We start from the raw sequence: 21,442 nt of genomic DNA, 5'->3' as shown, positions 1-21,442 counted from the left end.
CTGCCTGCGTTAGTCAGTCACACTGTGGTTTCCCCCCGGGGGTTCAAGGAGTAACCTGGATGTCTCTCCTACTTGCAGGAAGCAGCAGCGTGAGCGTATCGGCGGCGACGCGGACGATGGCGCCCGGGAGGCGGCGTTCAACATGACGGCGCCCTTAGGGGACACCCTGGGTGTCGGCAGCAGGGGAACCACTCTGCTGCCCTTCCTCGTCCCCTGGGAGGCCGGGCCCACCAGACTCAACAACCCCTCCATCAGTTATCTCAACGCCTCCTCCGACCTGTGGGAGGACAACACCACCTGCTGGGGGAACACCTCCCTCGAGTGCGCCCTGGCCAACACCACGGCCCCGGAGGGCGGCACCACCATCCTGCCGCCCTTCGAACTCTGGCAGACGGTGCTGATCGCCATCTGTCTAGGGTGCTGCATGCTCCTGACGGTGGGGGGCAACCTGTTGGTGCTCCTCTCCTTCATCGTCGAGCGCGCCATCCGTCAGCCCTCCAACTACTTCATCGCGTCCCTGGCGATGACGGACGTGATCATCGGGTCCGTGTCCATGCCCTTCTACACAGTGTACGTGCTCATGGGCGAGTGGACGCTGGGGCCCATCCTGTGCGACCTGTGGCTCTCCGTGGACTACACCGTCTGCCTCGTCTCTCAGTACACGGTCCTCCTCATTACCATCGACCGCTTCTGCTCCGTCAGGATCGCGGCCAAGTACCGCGCCTGGCGGACGAGGACGAAAGTCATGGTGATGGTGGCGATGGTGTGGATCATCCCCGCCTTGCTCTTCTTCATCAGCATCTTCGGGTGGGAACACTTCACCGGCTTCCGCTCGCTCCTGCCCAACGAGTGCGCGGTGCAATTCCTGAGGGACCCGGTGTTCAACACGGCCCTCATAGTCACCTACTACTGGGTCACGCTCGTCGTGCTCTTCGTCCTCTACGCCGGAATATACAAGACCGCCTACGACATGCAGAAGAAGTCGGAGGCCAAGCACCGGAAGATGCAGACGCTGGTGGCGCTCAGCGCCGGGGGCATGGCGGGAATGGCGGGTCGGACGGCCGGCCTGGGCATCAGCAAGACGCAGAGCACCTTGCTAAGCCAGGACAAGCCTCAGCCCGGCCCTCCGCCCGTCACCAACCCCACCACGCAGGCGCCGCAGGGAGGCTCCGGTGTCAGCGACTCCTCCTCGAGTCAAAAGACTTCCTCGAAGACGACGGAGACGACGAGCTTCTCCGAGCGTCGCGGAGAACCCCCGGAGAAGTCGGAGCGATCGAGCAGCCCAGCCTTCGAGTCGGACGAGGAGAGCAGCCAGGTGCCCATGCCCAGGAAGGCGGGCCTGCCGAACAACTCGGTGCCGCGGCTGGACCCGCCACCGCAGCACCGGAAGACGCCCACCACCGACACCCTGCCCAAGATCCCCGAACAGAGCGTGCTGGACACCTCCACCACGCTGGAGGGGAGTTCCTCCTCCGACACCGGTATCGGAGCCCTGGCTGTGTCACTGGCACGATCCCTGCCCTTCTCCGACCACCACCACCACCACTCACCCAAGAAGATGCCCACGCTGCCCGACGTCGCCCTCCACGAGTCCAGCCTGCAGGGCTCCGGCCTCCTGGACGTGACCCTCGGGGCGGCCACCACGCCCCTGGCCAAGCGCATGTCCGGCGACCTGTCCAAGGACGACGAGGACGACGACAACAGCAGCCATTCGGACGACACCCTGAGCGTCCAGTCGAACGACGAGCCTTCACCCCAGCGCAAGCCAGTGCAGCCCCTCCACCCGACTTCGCTACCTCTTCGGCCCATCAGCACCGTGCCTATCCTTCCCCTGGCGGCCTCCACGCCCACAGACATGCTGGACGAGAGAGTCATCGCCCCGCCGGCCATGTTCGCCGACAGCATGAGCGTTAGCAGCATCTGCACCACCCGGCCTCCATCCTCGCTGAACTACGGGCCCATGGCCTATGACGTGCTCACGGGCCTGGACACGGGTGACCTGCGCTTCATGGATGAGTCCTCCATCATCCTGCCATCCCCGGTGGTTGAGGACCCGCCCTCCTCAGTGTGGGCGGCCACCCTCCACAGCCCCACGTCCCCCACCGTGCGATCCATCACCTCCACACTCACCACCCCCCACAGCATCCACCGCAAGATCAGCCGGATGCAGTCCCGCTCGGACGACGAGGATCTGGAGATGAGCATTGAGGAGGCGGACGAGTCGGCGGACGCTGACGACGAGTGCTGCGACAAGGACGAGGGCTCGGACCACTCCACCAACGTCCTGGTGACGTCCATCATCCACGCCTGCACCGCCGTCACCAGCCTGGCCGGACCGGAGAGGCACAACAGCCCCGTTAGTCCCAAGAAGGAGCTGAGCAGCTCCACCGACAACAACATCACCGCGCCCAACGCCCATAACAACATCGCGTCGGCGGCCAACGGCTCCAGCAATACCAGCGCCCCTGCGGCAGTGCCTCCCACGCCCCAGGTGCGGCCCAGAGGGGGCGTAGGGGAGGCGGGGAGGCCTGGGGCGTCCACGGCGGGCCCGCCCACCAACCAGCTCATCACCACCCACAACATCAACTCCAACAAGACGGTGACGAGCGTGGCGAGAACAGAGTCTTCCTCGCTTATCGAGAAGGACAAGGGCAGCTCGGTGGTCGTGGCGTCCGACGCCCAGAGCTCCGTCAAGGGCTCCCTCAAGGACTCCAGGAAGGGCATCGTCAAGTCCTTCCGGAGCCTGAAGAAGAAGAAGAAAAAGAGCGAGGGGGAGAAGCGACACCGCTCCAAGTCGGAGAACCGGGCCAACAAAGCCCTGAGAACGATCTCTATCATCCTGGGCGCCTTCGTGGCCTGCTGGACGCCCTACCACATCCTGGCCATCGCCGAGGGCTTCTGCACGTGCACCAACACCCACGTGTACATGTTCGCGTACTTCCTCTGCTACGCCAACAGCCCCATCAACCCTTTCTGCTACGCCTTGGCCAACCAGCAGTTTAAGAAGACTTTCATGCGAATCCTTAAAGGCGACTTGCACATAACGTAACACCGTGATGCGATAGACCGTATCGTTGATATATGCTTCATTATCTGTGATATCTATGGAGAGAAAGAGAGAGAGAGAGGCCATCATCGCCGAATCAGCGCGGTGCGTGTGCGGTGTTCCTGTGCCTCGTCGTCGTGTACAGAACCCAGCCAAGGGCGTCGTGGATGGTCTGTACAGTGCGTGTGTTCTGGTGTACAACGCGGCGGTGGTGTGCGCCTGCGCAGTGCATCCCGGTAGGCAGGGCGGTGTACATAGTGCTCAGTGCGAGGTGTGCAGTGCTCAAGGCGGTGTGGGAGACGGAGGTCCTCAAAAGTGTTCTGCTGTGTACCTAGGTGTACGAGTGTACCTGCACATCCTGCCGCGTTGTACAAGCGTGCCTATGGAAAATAAAACTCTAGTGCCGAGTGTACATACACACACACACACACACACACACACACACACACATACAGTGTGGCAATACCTCCCTTAACCCGAGTACAGTGTTTGCCATATCGGGGGTACCCACACAGCCAGTGCGTGGGGGAATTGCTTGCTTTGCTAGCCCCTGTGTACAGAAAAAAAATAATAACCCACAGGTGTACATTTAGTACAACTGCGCATTACCTGACTACCTTGTGCACCAGTTATAGTGTTCACACAAGCATCCTCGCGATGCACACATTAAGGAAAGAAGAGAGAAGAAAAAAATATAATAAAGTTATCAGTATTTTACTTTAATTGCAAACAGAATCAAGTTTCGGTGTTCGAAACCAATGACAGCGGTTGAGGAAAATCTAATTTCGTAAACAATTCTCTCGTCTCTCAGTCGGACGTGAGCTGCAGGGAAGTTGTCTTGGCTTTGTATAGACTTTCAGGGGTAAAAATAATAATAAAAAAAACACAGCATTGGTGATACATACTGTGTGTGTGTCTCTCTGTGTTTAGAATCAAATGTTCGACCCGCTTCACTCCGCTTCAGAACCCGCTTCACTGGGCACACACATTTTACTATTGCTTTGCTGAACCTCTTTCTCTCTCTCTTTTCACTCGTCTCGAACAGCCGATGTTTCGAGATGACTGCTGCTGAACCACACAGACAGACTATATATTTCATCATCACACGTTTTTGAACCTTGTGTGAAGAGCGGGAACAATTTTCTCTTTAAATTTGAACTTGGATACCGCTGTATGAACCTATCTTAAAAGCTCAATATCTTGTGACATGGCTTGAAAACTGTTAAGTCGTTCTCGGAGACGAATCCTCATTCAAGGGTCGAGTGAGCAGGATGGACTAATGTATTCAGATAAGGAAAATTTTCAAACTGTTGGGCGGAACAATACCTGAACCGTGACGTCACAGGCGACTGTCCGCCCCCGGCGGGACGAGCCAACCAATCAGCCGTCGCCGCTGATGGCCGCTGAACCTCCGGGTATTAAGATCTCTCAAGTCTCGCGAACTCTCTCCTCTTCTGCTGCCCAGTCCATCAATTTTTTTTTTTCTTTTTTAGTCTGTTAGGCCTTGTGTCGTCATGATTCAGACGTATTGCACCGCTAAAAAAAAGTTTATGTGGATGTTTATTTGGGTGCTTGAATGCAGGTTGAACCGGAATCGTATTGACATTTAATATAAATATATATATATATATATATAGAACAAAAACTGTATTATATCATCAACTTAAGGGCACCATATCTAGAATAGCGCGCTGGGAAGAACGCTTTGTCAAAATAACTATAACTTGTATATTAAATGAGTTCTTCCATTTAGCCTCCCGCCGTAGGGCGAAAGGCGATTTAAAAAAAAAAAAAATAAAAGTTTTTTTAGGACAAAGGGGTCAGTATTTTTCACTTATTACAACACCCGTGTAAGAATTAATACGTTTTATATTTGCCGGGATACTCTTATTAACTGTAACGTCGCTGTATTGACAAATGTGACAGTAGTACTAAGGCCAATCATTATGATCATGATCAATACTCATCACCCAAGCTTCACATCAACAAGCGGGAGGCGGTAACCTCCCCTGTCGACCACCTCCCATATATATATATATATATATATATATATATATATATATATATATATATATATATATATATATATATATATACAAACCCATCTTGGGCGCATTTGCTAGGAATCGCCTCCCGGGCTGCCATTACCTGTGCTGTAGAGTATATCCAGATGCTGTCGTGTGCCGTGACTGGAGGCCCTCCCCCTCCCTCCTTCAACCCTTTTTAACCCCGGCCCACACTCTCACCACCACCTAGCTTGTATATATAGTGATAGACTTATTATTATTATCATTAAACAAACTTAAAACAAAACCACCTCCTCCAGGTCCTGCTGTGGTGGTGGGAGGGCGCGGGCCTCCACGCACGGACCTCGACCATGCCCGTTGATGACGTCACCCTCCCACGCCACCAAGGGGAGGCAATGGCGCGCGTTTTGTAGTGGGGTGAACCCTGCCCGACGTTGTTCGAAACTTGGCGCCGAGTTCACCACACTCTTTGAGCCCAACAAGACGCGCTACCGCAGCCCTTCCCCAGCCTCCTCCTACCGCCTGATCTCACACACACACACACACACACTTCAGTCTATTCCCTTCTTGAAAGACGTTTTGCCCCTGTAAATAACCATGTAGATATTTTTGATTTTTCACTCCTAAGATGAATTTTCTTCGATATTGATATCGGAGAGGGTTAGGTCGTCCATTAATTAATTTTCCTGAACACCTTTGATTGTTAGGAAGGGTACGCAAGCTTTGATTAAAGGGGATCTGATTGGTGTTAACATTAAAAGTTAAAAAGTTATTAATCTCTGCATCACCCAGTGTTCTGGGGATACTAAGTACACAGACTGAACGGAACAAAATTGGTGTATAACAGCGAATACGTGACGGAGGGGGTATATCATATACTGTTCAGGATTAAACCATTTCCCCGCCTTTGAAATGTTCACACACGAGTCTTTCAGTACCTCGTTCAATATGGAGGTTGATTTTGTTAACACGCTTACGATTTTATGTTCCGAGTATCATTCCCCTGGTCAGAGGAGGTTATGATCACCTCTACCCAGTCTCAACACCCGACACTCTTACTTCTATATACACCCACATTAAGCCAAATTGTTGGCTTGTTGTTTTGATGCGGCAGGAGGAGGGAGCGTGTGTGTGCGCGTGCGTGAGGGCAGTGACGTCATCACACTGTTGCCAAATCTTAACTGTTCCTCTCGCCTGACCCGCCCTGACCACCCCCTTGACCAGGACGGGAGGCCAGGGGAGACACTCTCTCTTGTGTATACTTTGTTCGTATGTATATAGTTGCCAGCCTAAATCAGTATGATATACCCGTACAAGAAGACAAATATATATGTCATTGTTATGCCCAAGTATGTGTTTTCTTTCCCTACAAATCACCTATCCACTTTAACTATTCACTTTGTCACAACTTGAAAAGTTACAACCAAACGTACGTGAAACATCACAGTTGTTTCACGACGTATAAAGATCTGAATGGCACTAAGCCATGACAGTGTGAAGTTTGCCCATTATGATGAAGTTTAAGTATAATAAAGTTTAGGTAGAAACTTGAACTTGACGCAAAATTTCACATATGACCATAAAACCTGATACATTATATATATATATATATATATATATATATATATATATATATATATATATATATATATATATATAATGAATACTTCCCACGTATTCCCTGCGTGTCGTACAAGGCGACTAAAAGGGGAGGGAGCGGGTGGCTGGAAATCCTTCCCTCTCTCTTTTTTTTTTTTTTTTATTTTTCCAAAAGAAGGAACAGAGGGGGGGCCAGGTGAGGATATTCCACAAAGGCCCAGTCCTCTGTTCTTAACGCTACCTCGCTAACGCGGGAAATGGCGAATAGTTTAAAAGAAAAAAGAAAGATATATATATATATATATATATATATATATATATATATATATATATATATATATATATATATAAAATGAATACTTCCCACGTATTCCCTGCGTGTCGTACAAGGCGACTAAAAGGGGAGGGAGCGGGTGGCTGGAAATCCTTCCCTCTTTTTTTTTTTTTAATTTTTCCAAAAGAAGGAACAGAGAGGGGGGCCAGGTGAGGATATTCCACAAAGGCCCAGTCCTCTGTTCTTAACGCTACCTCGCTAACGCGGGAAATGGCGAATAGTTTAAAAGAAAAAAGAAAGATATATATATATATATATATATATATATATATATATATATATATATATATATATATATATATATATATATAAAATGAATACTTCCCACGTATTCCCTGCGTGTCGTACAAGGCGACTAAAAGGGGAGGGAGCGGGTGGCTGGAAATCCTCCCTAGTTTCTTTTTTAATTTTCCAAAAGAAGGAACAGAGAAGGGGGCCAGGTGAGGATATTCCCTCAAAGGCCCAGTCCTCTGTTCTTAACGCTACCTCGCTAATGCGGGAAATGGCGAATAGTATGAAATGGGTTTGCGGCAGGGGTGTGTGATGTCTCCATGGTTGTTTAATTTGTTTATGGATGGGGTTGTAAGGGAGGTAAATGCAAGAGTCCTGGAAAGAGGGGCAAGTATGAAGTCTGTTGGGGATGAGAGAGCTTGGGAAGTGAGTCAGTTGTTGTTCGCTGATGATACAGCGCTGGTGGCTGATTCATGTGAGAAACTGCAGAAGCTGGTGACTGAGTTTGGTAAAGTGTGTGGAAGAAGAAAGTTGAGAGTAAATGTGAATAAGAGCAAGGTTATTAGGTACAGTAGGGGTGAGGGTCAAGTCAATTGGGAGGTGAGTTTGAATGGAGAAAAACTGGAGGAAGTGAAGTGTTTTAGATATCTGGGAGTGGATCTGTCAGCGGATGGAACCATGGAAGCGGAAGTGGATCATAGGGTGGGGGAGGGGGCGAAAATTTTGGGAGCCTTGAAAAATGTGTGGAAGTCGAGAACATTATCTCGGAAAGCAAAAATGGGTATGTTTGAGGGAATAGTGGTTCCAACAATGTTGTATGGTTGCGAGGCGTGGGCTATGGATAGAGATGTGCGCAGGAGGATGGATGTGCTGGAAATGAGATGTTTGAGGACAATGTGTGGTGTGAGGTGGTTTGATCGAGTAAGTAACGTAAGGGTAAGAGAGATGTGTGGAAATAAAAAGAGCGTGGTTGAGAGAGCAGAAGAGGGTGTTTTGAAATGGTTTGGGCACATGGAGAGAATGAGTGAGGAGAGATTGACCAAGAGGATATATGTGTCGGAGGTGGAGGGAACGAGGAGAAGAGGGAGACCAAATTGGAGGTGGAAAGATGGAGTGAAAAAGATTTTGTGTGATCGGGGCCTGAACATGCAGGAGGGTGAAAGGAGGGCAAGAAATAGAGTGAATTGGAGTCATGTGGTATACAGGGGTTGACGTGCTGTCAGTGGATTGAAGCAAGGCATGTGAAGCGTCTGGGGTAAACCATGGAAAGCTGTGTAGGTATGTATATTTGCGTGTGTGGACGTGTGTATGTACATGTGTATGGGGGGGGGGGGGGTTGGGCCATTTCTTTCGTCTGTTTCCTTGCGCTACCTCGCAAACGCGGGAGACAGCGACAAAGTATAAAAAAAAAAAAAAAAAAAAAAAAAAAAAAAATATATATATATATATATATATATATATATATATATATATATATATATATATTTTCCTACTGCTACTATTTCAGCCAACACTTATTTCAAGTGTGCCTAACGTGCACATCAACATATTTAACACGGATCATGGGAGAAGCGACACGGGCAGCTCACACGGGTTAATAACAGGCCAGCTTGACCTAGACAGATTAGAGGCGGTAACTCAGTAAGAATGGTGAGCTTTAGTGCTACCCACTTTTGGTATTGAGGAAAACACTGTGTGTGTGTGTGTGTGTGTGTGTGTGTGTGTGTGTGTGTGTGGCTAAGTGATTCTCCATCTAAGGCCCAATCTACAAGTGGTGCAGTTGCGTGTCCTCTTACATTCATTACCAGAAACGTGGGAGTGAAGTACCTGGTAAATTTACTCGTAAAATTATACAAATAAAAGAGAAATAATAAAGAAACTTGGAGGAGTATTGGCTCAGTACTGAGTCGACCTTGAAGTGATACTAGAATGACAGATAAACACGGAGCTCAAAAAAAAAAAAATTAAAAAAAAATTACGGATATAATATGGCCTTTAATTTGCACGAGAAAATGTTTTAGAACAAGGCACGTCCGTTTCGAACCAACACGTAGCGTCATGCAAACACAAGACGCATGGCCTCGACCACTGCATGACACAATGCTTCACGCACTACACCTGACACGAGACGTCAAGCCACACGCAACATGAGACATCAAACACTAAACGACTCGTGGCTTAAAGCAATACACGACTCTTGGTTTCAGGCACTACACGACAATTCTACAAGACCCCGCCACTTCCATCACAATTAATCACGAAAAATTGCCCGCAAGGAAACGCAGACACTGACGATCTATACAGGAAATGTATGCAAAGACCAGTTTCAGGTCAAAACTGTTGAGCATCTACTATATGCAATCTTGGTCTAAGATGTTCACATACGTAGGTGTAATCATGACAAACTACCAAACACGTGATGCGAAAAGCACTTCTTTTCTTTCATACTTGTTTGTCATTTCCCTTCGTTGGCGTGGAACCACCAGAAACAAATAAAAACAAAAGGCCTCATTCGCTCATAACCATTCTCTAGCTGTCATGTGTAACGTACCAAACCACAGCTCCCAAAACACGGCCCGACTCTAAGGAACGTTCTAGAACTTCCTCCGACTGCTTCGTATGCCCTATGACTTAATCGAAGATTCCATGATTCCATTCATTGCCATATTCACTTCCGGTATCTAAAACATTCCCCCTTCCTCTCCCACTCACAACCCAACCAACCCGTCTTTGCTGCTGTACCAAACAACCTCGGTTTTTTATTATTCACGTTTGCCCTAAACTTCATCCTTTCCCACCTTCCCCCAGACCGACTTCCTCAGTTTCTCACTCGGGATCTGCCACCTGAGCTGTGTCATCGGCAAACGACTGACTCACTTCTCAGCTCAGGCCTCCCCTTACCCACTACATACTCGCCCCTCTCTATCATGACCCTTACACGTTCACCTTCCTCACCACCTCAGCCGTAAACAACACAAGACAGCCATGGTAACATCACACATACCATGGCGCGACACTTACCTTTATCAGAAACCACACTCGGATAATATAGAGAAAAATATATATACAAACATGTAAATATATACATATGTATATACATATAAATGTAGGCGTATATATACATCGACAAAGAAACAAAACACCGGAGCTTCCATTTAAGCCCTAAGTGTACACTTTTAAACCCACTTAGAAGACGACGACTTAATCCCTTTTCAAAAAACGTCTTAACTCCTTCAGTATAATGACTAAAAACCTGAGTACGTATGGGTTAAGTAGTCGTACTCATGGGTACACAAGTTACGACGGTGAGTAACGAGAGGATGGACAGTTAGATGGCTTACCCATTTTGGTTGACATCCGTCTGGCTTGGTTGGAAGGGATTCAGAATTCTTCGCTTCTTTTCGCGTTGGCAACTGTTTTCACGCGGAACGTTCACTCATCACTTACCAAATGGTTGATTAAAATCATCCGCACCGCCACAAGACAAGTTATTACTTAATGCAGAGTGAGAAAAGGCGTCGACCGTACTCGTACGACCCATCGTCCTCCTTAAATGGCCGCCTCTGACGCTGACACGAAAAAAAAAAAATGAAACTCGGGAGGCGTAAGTTGTGTTCGTCTCCCGTATTTTAATTATGACGTCTATGGCCACGTACGCAGTGCTATCATAACAGCGTATAACAAAATTGGAAGAAAAAAAAATCATAGAAAATATGGATAAATTTATATTTGCAGAAAATAGTATTGTATTAGATGTAAATAGTTAAAACTAACTAGATTTTCCCCTTGATTTTGCTGGGTTGGTTTTACTGGTGTCTTTCACTGTTTTACGGCAGCTGTAAACCACCGGTGTATTATTCATACAACTTATATATCACTATTTCGTTATCATCATTATATCGTATCAGTATTTCATTACGATTTCAGTTACAACAGTATTATACATATATAATTTTTCGTCCTACATAATGCACGTTCTTTATATATATATATATATATATATATATATATATATATATATATATATATATATATATATATATATATATATATATATATATACACTACCACTCTATTATTCGTTCGTGTGCATACCTATGACCTCGAGTTCTGAAAGTAAAATACAAAAGTGTCATTAATCATGTTTAAGGGAAAGATTAAGATGGGTAATCTTTATGATTATCATTACACACCCACTTCTCCACATAGTGCATTTCATGAATACGCTGGTTTTCAATAAAGTATTGCTGCTGCAAAAGGTCTTATGTACATCCAAAGTCATATATGTGGAGAATATACATAGTCTAAGAACGAGCTTGAAAAACCTTGAGGATAATACTAATAATTTTTCGACTGTTACAGTTTGACAATACCTTTCGCTATCAAGGGCCGTAAGCAACCAACAATTCGTTCGAAACTATTAGCATGAACTTATCTCTCGTTAGATTGATATGATATGGAAGACATGGGCGCTTAGGGGAGACATAAATACATCTATAAATGCGAGAACAAATACACGGCCATGTGAGCCCTGATTAAAAACGGTCGCGCCATCAGAATACGTAATCACAGCAGACGACACGCACGGGTGGCGCCTCCGGTGGCACACAACACAACTAAATTAAGCCCAACTATATTTATTTCTTTTCTTTTCTTTTTTCCGGTGTAAATAATTTTCAGTTATGGAAATCAAGCTTCATTCTCTCTTTTAACCTAAGATGTTTAACAGAAGTAACGCTGAAGTAAGGCAGAGCTTCCAACATTACCCATATTACAAGAGAGATAGCATCCACCGCTGGCAACTCTACCAACATTGCCAACACGTCCGACTTGGCAAGTTGGCAGCTGGGTTAATGCAAACACAAAATTGTTGGAAACGAGTCTGTAAACCAGTGAAATTGCCCAATTCTAGAATCATTAGTAACAATATGTTTATGGTGGCTTACAGATAGAGTTTCATCACATATATATGACTCCGATGTTTACTTTATATACAATCACACCAGGATCAAATTTATTTGACGACCAGGGCAGCGCTACGTCCAGTATCAGGGAAATGGAGACTCCTTTGAAGTGACAAGTTCTCTGATAAGTCTACACTTCCAATGATACAGGCTTGCCAAAGACAACCTTTCATTGGTAGCCAGAGCCCCTGGAAAAACGTCCCTGGGTAATCATATATATATATATATATATATATATATATATATATATATATATATATATATATATATATATATAATATATATATTATTTTCTTTTTTTTTTTCTTCCAAAAGAAGGAACAGAGAATTGGGCCAGGTGAGGGTATTCCCTCAAAGGCCCAGTCCTCTGTTCTTAACGCTACCTCGCTAATGCGGGAAATGGCGAATAGTTTGAAAGAAAAGAAAAGGAAATATATATATATATTTCCTTGCGCTACCTCGCAAACGCGGGAGACAGCGACAAGTATAATAAAAAAAAATATAAATATATATATATATATATATATATATATATATATATATATATATATATATATATATACACACACGCAATGTACCAGAAGCGCTGGTGGCATCACTAACGCTGGTATGCATCTCGAGTAATGTAAAAAAAAAATGTTAAACCAAACACGCTCAGGGCGAACAAACAGAAAGCAGAAGTTAAACCAAACAAAAACAAAACAGAAAAAAATGGCTGAAGTTTCATCACACACACACACACACACACAAGCAAAAGTTACAGTGTACAAAATGTAGTTTGGAGGAAAAAAGATAAACTTATTCCATTGATGAAGTATATAGATACATATATACTTAGGACTTTGTTAACCTCATATCTCCTCTGCCGTCTGACGGATAACTGAAGTCTGAGAGGAAAAAAATATAGACAGGAAAAGATAAGGTCGGGTCTAGATGGATGAGGACTGAGGAGGACTGACGAGAAAGATGAGGTCGGGGTCTAGATGGATGAGGACTGAGGAGGAATGATGAGAAAGACGAGGACAGACACTAAGGGGGAGGAGCAGGGGGATGATGTGGGAAGGATGAGAAATGAATGAAAGACGAGGAGAACTTGGGAATGCCCGTGAAAGGCTGAGGAAGGCTGGGCTAGAGAGAGAGAGAGAGAGAGAGAGAGAGAGAGAGAGAGAGAGAGAGAGAGAGAGAGAGAGAGAGAGAGAGAGAGAGAGAAAGATGAATTGGCCGAAATTCTCAAAACAAAAATGATTTATGATGAGTATAGAACACTGGACAGGGGGTGTGGGTGTGAGGCCATACTGGGGAACACTGCAGAACAGTGATGAAAAAATAAAATAATATACCGATAGAAGTGAGAAGACCTTTGTAGAAAACGTAACGAAGTCTGAGGGGGAAAATGAGGAAAGAAAAAAACACGGGAAGTGTTAAGAAAGACTGTAAATAAGTGATGGGGTGAAGAAAATACGAGAATAATAACAAGTTGAAGATAATGGGTGATAAGAGTTCATACAAACGAGAAGAACAGATCAGTTGAAGATAAAGCCTAGACGAAAATAAACATTGTACAGATTAACATAACAACTCATAAGTAACCACAACAAACTGGATTTGAATTATAAACAAATATCATAAGACGCGAAAGAACATTTAATATCTACCAAAAAAAAAAAAAAATCAACCCTCAATTTTTGCACCACGCGGCAGCCAAGAATTCTGGCACTCGGTTCGATTCCTCCTCTTGAGCCGACGTCAAATCAAAAAAAAAAATAAATTTAAAAAATAAATATTAGAGGAAAAAAAGTATATTTTTTTTTTTCTAAGTTCCTTCAGCCTCCTTTTCGCCTTCAGTGGGCAGGTCAGCTGGAATATCCCTGAAATACAGACCAGAATCTTCTTCTATATAGTGTAATATCCCCATGGGAAATTAACTCAGTCCAAATGGTTCTTAATTGGCCGGGCTTATCAGTCGACCAATCAGGGGGGAGGGGGAGGGGGGCCCCGCCTCTGACGTCAGCGATGACGTGATAACCAATCCATCTGATCACGTATTGACTACCCGGGCGCTACCTGGAGTACGGGGGAAAGGAGGATATGTTGTGGGGGAGAGAGGACGGAGGAGAGAGAGAGAGAGAGAGAGAGAGAGAGAGAGAGAGAGAGAGAGAGAGAGAGAGAGAGAGAGAGATTTCAAATAAGCAACACCAAAAATTTTGGCCTCCCCCTCTCCTCCCCTCCCCCCCCCAAAAAAAGGAGAAAAAATTGGGATGAATATGACGAACAAAATGAAATATTCTTGGCTTGACTGAGAGCAGAAGATAACCACATCTCTGGTCGCCAGATGTGAGAGCGGCCAATGAGAAACACTTGCCGATGTGAAAGAGAAAAAAATGTGTCTGGATGAATATGGGAACGAGAAGTTACATGAGGCAATACTTGTGAGTGTTGTGAGGTAATCACACACACACACAATCTTCAGTCAACCCACATCACGTGAAGAACATTATACTAAGGGTCGCTGAACTTTTTCCTGTTCTCGTGAACACCTTCTGCCTCAAGTGTTGAACATGTACGTACATATCTCTCATTGACCACCCCGTACTTTATTCGTTGAACGTACTTATCGGTTTGCTTAACAGCTCTATTATCTCATCTGGTGAACATTTCCACCCTCTTCAATGAACATTCTCATTTCACTGGATGAACACCTGAATAACTCCACCGTATTCGTTAAACAGATCTATCTCTTTTGTTGATCATTTTCTTACTCAACGTCCACTCTTTCGTTAAACGTGTCTACCTCAAATGTAAACATGTCAGCCTCGGTCAATGAACATTTGGATATGACGCATTGAACATCCCTGTCTCGCTCAGTGAACAATTCTCCCCTTCGTTAAACACCCTTCCCATATTCTTTCAACATCCTTGATTTATCTACACACCTTCCATTTTCTTCATTATCAACTCATTAACAAAAAAAAAACCCACTGAATCTATCGTTGAACAACGTAAAGTCAGTCATTGAACGTTCATATCTGAGGTTATCAACATTAGCTATAGAACACTCTGCTCTTTCTTTTTTGCGTGTGTGTGTAACGTGAAACGATAAAATGGTCTAATTAGCGTGTACCTAATTAGGGTGATTTAATTAAAGTGGTTTTTGAGGGTGGTTAAGCAACTTGATACACCACCGCTTAATCCAGCTGCTCCAGAGTACAAAAAAACCTTTGCATGATTAAAACGTACAATGGCCTTCTATATAATCCTCACTACGATCATAGCCAGATATATATAGAGAGAGATATCTAAGCTATAAAAAATTAATGATAATGATTGGGTCATTAATTTCTTCTTGGGGGGAATTTCTTTTTTTTTTCTTTTTTTTTTGTGTTTTTGAGGGGGGGAGATTTGGTTCGAAAATTTCGATCAAACATTTGTGGGAACTTGTTTCTCTCGCTGGGGGTGGGGTGGGGTGGGGTTCGAAGCCTGGGTGAAGCTGGTGAAGGCGTCATGAGACCGGATGACCTGCATTATGACGAACCCTTCACCGTCTGTCTGTCTATCTTTCACTTTTCTTCTACAATAACTTCACATGGCATCCTTAGGGTAGGGGGGAGGGGATAGGGAGGGGAGGATCACTCCTCCCCTCCTGTATTACCACTTACCTCTGTTTCTGTTGTTGTTTTTCTCCCCATCGGGAACAAAACGGGTTCGTGACTCCAGGGTTCAGTATTCAATGAACCTTATGAGGCTCAGTCGTCTGTTCCTTGGCGCTACCTCGCTAAGGCGAGAAAGGCGGATAAGGGAGAGAGAGAGAGAGAGAGAGAGAGAGAGAGAGAGAGAGAGAGAGAGAGAGAGAGAGAGACCTTAGATGAAAAAAAAAATGATTAACTCATCATCAGTAAAGTGATAAAAGACATTCTAATGTTATTGGAAGATGTCGACGCGATAGATATATCAAAGGAGATAGATGGTCTAGAGAAGCATGGTGAAGTACAGGATATGAGGCAAGATAATACACACATGAATGATATGATACAAGATAAAGGGCGAACACATATAACGAACGATAAACCACGAACAGGGGTCTCTTAAAAACGAAGGAGAACAAATAGCTTGTATTACGCAGGGGGGGAATGGAGAGGGAACTAATGGGTAATGTGATATGTAGAATGGGAGATACATACATACATACATGTGGAGGAACGAAAACATGGATAAACACGAGGGAAGAGGAACAGGTGATTGCCCGGGAGAGGAATGGAACAGGGGAATGGAGAAGAGGGTTGGAACAGAGGAACGGGACAGAGGAACGGAACAGAGGAACGGTACAGAGGAACGGTACAGAGGAACGGTAAAGAGGAACGGGACAGAGGAACGGAACAGGGGAACGGACCTGTGTTTGAGGAAAAGAACCCATGCCTGGGTCATGACAGCCACAGACAGAAGGGACACTACGTGACACACGAGATGACAGTTCGGAGTGTGACACCCTCTCTCTCTCTCTCTCTCTCTCTCCCTTTTCCACAACTACACACATATTGCTCCTACCCGCAAAAGTGTACGGTGGGGAGAGGCTTACACTCGCGTTACCTCGTCTCGTAACCTTATATATATATATATATATATATATATATATATATATATATATATATATATATATATATATATATATATATCGTCCTTGCTTTACATGAATGTATGCACATACATACCTTAGCCTGCGCCTCTGTGTGTGTGTGTGTGTGTGTGTGTGTGTGTGTGTTTAAGTTCCTAACAACCATACATCAGGATAACTCATTACGTCACATCGCTACCTATCATCGTAGTTTACTAACGAACAAAAAATAAATAAATCATACGACACGTCCATTATCTGGCCTCACAAAAAAAATCACAACCTCATGTGCAATTTACCAAGTTAATAACACACCAACAAACTCATAATACACACATGAAATAATAATCATCAGAATATTAATGCTTAAGTTAAAAGTAGACCAACAAATTAAGATTGAAAAAAAATTATTTGCGTTGATACAAATAAAACCAGATTGAAAAAAAAATACTTACGAAAATATGATAAAAAAAAATTTACTCTTCACATAAAAGAACTTTAAAGAAAAATAAAAGACCTTAGGAAAGACAGTTGAAGAAAACGGGATACTTTTAGAAAACGCGGGACACAAGCCATCATCAAAAGACGGTCGAAAAATGAAAAAAAAGAAAAAGAAAAAAAGGGGAGATAGAAAAAACTTTAATTTCAGAACACGGACGGGCTGGTCCGGGCAGAGCAAGAGATTAAATACCAGAGTGAGGGACATCTGACAGCCAGGACACCCCCCCCCCCAGGCCACACACACACACACACACACACACACACACACACACACACACACACACAAACCAGACGCCGACGACAAAATTGAGAGAAAAAAGAGAAAGAGAAAAAGAGAGAAACGAAATAACCCGACGAGAAACACGACAATGACGGTAGATGAGAAGGTTTCTCTCTCTCTCTCTCTCTCTACATATATATATATATATATATATATATATATATATATATATATATATATATATATATATATATATATATATATATATATACACAAGAACAATAAATAAAATTATAAATCAGATAATTAAGCACTTGACTTCTCATCCCAATTGGTTCCTTGCTGCAGGAAACATTCCAGAACACTACATGTCTACCAACGTAACAACAATATAGACAGAAGACTTTACACCAGCCATCTCCAATGACCCACAGCCATATAAATCAGCGTCTAGAAGCAGTAATGATAAATATACATTCATGCAAAATTCTAGTATACACTGGTTAGGTATTTTTAATCTTATTCTGATAAACTTAAAGACGTACCCAGAATGGAAGGATTATAGTGATATAAACTGCGATATACGACTCCACTACGATATTTGATTCCACTACGATATCTGACTCCCGTACTGAGGCATTCCAATGTGGGACCATCTACGCGCACGATTCGAACCTGCGTATCTCAAAAGGGGGAAAGAAATAAAGTAATTTCAAAAAAGGTTTGAACGGTAATTCGGCCAAGGTATTCCAAATCACCGAGGCCTCTACACAAGCCTCGTTCTCAGCAGAGCTGTTTGGTTGGTGAGGCTAGACTGGTGTTGACCCTCGTCACGACGGAAGGTAAAGGGTAAATGGAACTCGCGGATAATTTGGAGATCCAGCAGAATGGATGAATTAAGAGAGATAATTCCCCTCATGATAATCTCACGACCGCAAAGGCAGACTTTGACAGATGGAAGAGGAACACAATCTCAGACGACACAGAAGAAAGTCAGGGAGGGACTGTGAGAACACCACCACCCGGGAATGGAATTAGATTTCGAAAGAAAATGGGATGTAAGTATAACGGAAAGAGAGAGAGAGAGAGAGAGAGAGAGAGAGAGAGAGAGAGAGAGAGAGAGAGAGAGAGAGAGAGAGAGAGAGAGAGAGAGAGAGAGAGAGAGAGAGAGAGGGGGGGGGGGGCTTTAAGAAAACCTGTCTGGCGAAAAAGATGAGCAACAACTCCATAAGGCAGGTGGAGTGAGGCAAGGTGCAGGTGGAAGGAAGCCAAGGAAAACATTAGAAGAAAATTCCACGAAAATTATGAAGAAAAATTGTACCCTGGTGTGTGACGTGTGTGTGTGTGTGTGTGTGTGTGTGTGTGTGTGTGTGTGTGTGTGTGGATGGCATGGATGATGGGTGTAGGTCAAGAGTAATAAGTAAGGAACAGGGATGAATGATAGTTGTCTGTAACAACTATGAGTAAGGGTTGAGTAACGAGTGAGTAAGGGCTGTGAGTAACGAGTGTGAGTAATGACTGAGTAACGAGCGTAAAGGCTGTGAGTAATGACTGAGTAACGGGCGGAGTCAGGGCTGTGAGTAACGAGTGTGAGAGTAATGGCTGAGTAAGGAGTGTGAGTAAGTCAGTGTGGGTCCGGGCTGTGAGTAACGTGTGAGTAAGCCGGTAAAAGGACAGTCAAGGAGAAATTCATGGCCAGTAATTAAGTTCCCTCTAACTTCTAATCTCCACTGGTAACTTACCCTTAACTCTTGGGGGAAAAACTTAGGTGGAACTTTGAGCTTTAAGAAACTTTTCCAGCTATCTTCCACCCTCGTGTGAGAGAGAGAGAGAGAGAGAGAGAGAGAGAGAGAGAGAGAGAGAGAGAGAGAGAGAGAGAGAGAGAGAGAGAGAGAGAGAGAGAGAGAGAGTCTCCTTTAAGTATTTCTCAGTGTTGTGATAAAGATCATAAACCAATTATCACATCTCGAACAGGATCAAATAAACCAACTTCCGCCCTTCAGATAAAATCCCTTAAATCGGCCATCATACTTCCAATCCAACTATACAAACCAAATATATCTTTAATAAAACTATATAAACTACTAGTTACCCTTCTTGTAAAACTACTTAAACCAACTTTGACCTTGTTAACGTTCTAATAAAACTTACATAAACCAACTCTGACCTTGCTAACCTTCTTGTAAAAGTACTTAAACCAACTCTGACCTAGTAACCCTCTTATAAAACTACTTAAACCAATTCTGACTCCTTCAATAAAACCACATAACTCAGTGGAGTCTCCTAACACAACCGGACGACTCCTCCCGCTATCTTCTCGATCAAACCAGATAACATCATATCATAAAGCAAGATAACTCAGCCTTAAACCCCAATCATAAAGCAAAGAAATCCCCCATCAATAAAGCTCTTTCAAGTGTTAATAAAGATCACATTGGGACGAACCCTTTTCTGATTTTATTGACACAGTTTGATTTTTCTTTCAAGGAAGAACATTCTTTCCCCTACTGGCCGTTGATGGTTAAAGAAGATGGGAAGAGAGTGGGTGAATAAGGGATCACGGAAAAGGGATTAGAATGCTGGGACACAGGGAGGCAGGCAGGTGAGCTACTGACGCAGGTGAGAAGGGATTCAATCCTATTCGTGACCCTAATGCAGTGTAAATCACGTTCGTGACACGAGTGAATCAAATTCGTGGCACAAGTGGTGTAAAAAGTCATCAGTGTTAAGTGGGTGTAAACCACATCTGTGTACTTGATGGTGTAAAATATATTCGTGAGAATAGCAAAGGGTGTAAATCACATTCGCGGCACTAATAGACAGTGTAAATCACATTCGTGACACTAATAGGCAGTGCAAATCACATTCGTGACACTAATAGGCAATTTAAATCACATTCGGGACACTAATAGACAATTCAAATCATATCCGTGACACTAACAGACAGTGTAAATCACATTCGTGACACTAATAGACAGTGTAAATCATATCCGTGAGAGTGATAGATACTTTGGCAGAAGGTGACAGTACTGCAACCCAGGGAAGAGGGATCTCAAGACAGCAGTAGGTGATGGTGGCGGGGATGATACAGCAGCTGCTTCTTTTCCCCCATAACTGTCGGGTGTGGTGTGGTGTGTGTGTGCGCGCGCACAGAGAGAGAGAGAGAGAGAGAGAGAGAGAGAGAGAGAGAGAGAGAGAGAGAGAGAGAGAGAGAGAGAGAGAGAGGTGGGGGGTGGCTATGGAGGACCGGGAATAGGAGTGTGGACTATACGCTGGTGAAAGGAGCGTCCACGAAAGGCATTTTTTTTTTTGATGGGGGTTGGTGTGCTCGCTGTGGTGAATGGGGGTGACGCCATCCTTTTCCTCCATGCGGGTCTTTTAGCCAAGCTACTCCCGAGGGACGAGAGAGAGAGAGAGAGAGAGAGAGAGAGAGAGAGAGAGAGAGAGAGAGAGAGAGAGAGAGAGAGAGAGAGAGAGAGAGAGAGATGAATGATCCAGACGTGTATATTGCAGTGGCATGACTGGGGGACGGGTCTGCCAATATCTATTCGTAGCCTTGCAATATGAAGAGGATCTATATTGGTTTGAAGAGAGAAGAGAGAGAAGAGAGAGAGAAGAGAGAGAGAGAGAGAGAGAGAGAGAGAGAGAGAGAGAGAGAGAGAGAGAGAGAGAGTGGGGGAAGTGAATGAAGGCAAAATAAAGCCAGCCAATGTAAAACAAAACGGACGGCAGGAGGGAGCAGATGGGAGAGAACAGATGGATGGTGATGAACTGACTGTGCAGTTTGAGGACAGTTGATCATGTGTTCCAATCTAGTACTGAAGAGGCCATCGTGTGTGTGTGTGTGTGTGTGTGTGTGTGTGTGTGTGTGTGTGTGCCTCGAAAGCACTTCCTGGTAATCATTCCCTGTG

General features: G+C 44.7%; 1 protein-coding gene and 1 long non-coding RNA gene across 3 annotated transcripts in view; one reads left to right on the top strand and one right to left on the bottom strand.

Moving 5' to 3' along the window:
* The window catches only part of LOC139766292 (uncharacterized), a 67,603-nt gene extending 61,147 nt beyond the window's left edge, over nt 1–6,456 (top strand). Inside the window, exon 2 of the mRNA XM_071694745.1 lies at nt 79–6,456. Within this exon, the coding sequence (XP_071550846.1) occupies nt 143–3,049 (2,907 nt within the window). The 5' untranslated portion in view covers nt 79–142 and the 3' untranslated portion in view covers nt 3,050–6,456. The remainder of the gene's footprint in view (nt 1–78) is intronic.
* LOC139766295 (uncharacterized) overlaps nt 1–21,442 on the bottom strand; it is a 162,721-nt gene that overhangs the window by 131,855 nt on the left and 9,424 nt on the right. The window contains exon 1 of one of the 2 annotated variants that reach the window (XR_011716835.1): nt 10,579–11,123. The exons of the other annotated variant lie outside the window; for it this stretch is intronic. This is a non-coding gene — a long non-coding RNA (uncharacterized lncRNA). Of the gene's footprint in view, nt 1–10,578; nt 11,124–21,442 lie in introns of those variants that run through there. 2 annotated transcript variants of the gene reach the window in all.

The sequence above is a fragment of the Panulirus ornatus genome, chromosome 57, assembly GCF_036320965.1.
Source record: "Panulirus ornatus isolate Po-2019 chromosome 57, ASM3632096v1, whole genome shotgun sequence".
Taxonomy (NCBI): Eukaryota; Metazoa; Arthropoda; class Malacostraca; order Decapoda; family Palinuridae; genus Panulirus; species Panulirus ornatus.
The sequence above is the reverse complement of the archived record's forward strand: the minus strand, read 5'-3'. Positions and strand labels throughout refer to the sequence as shown.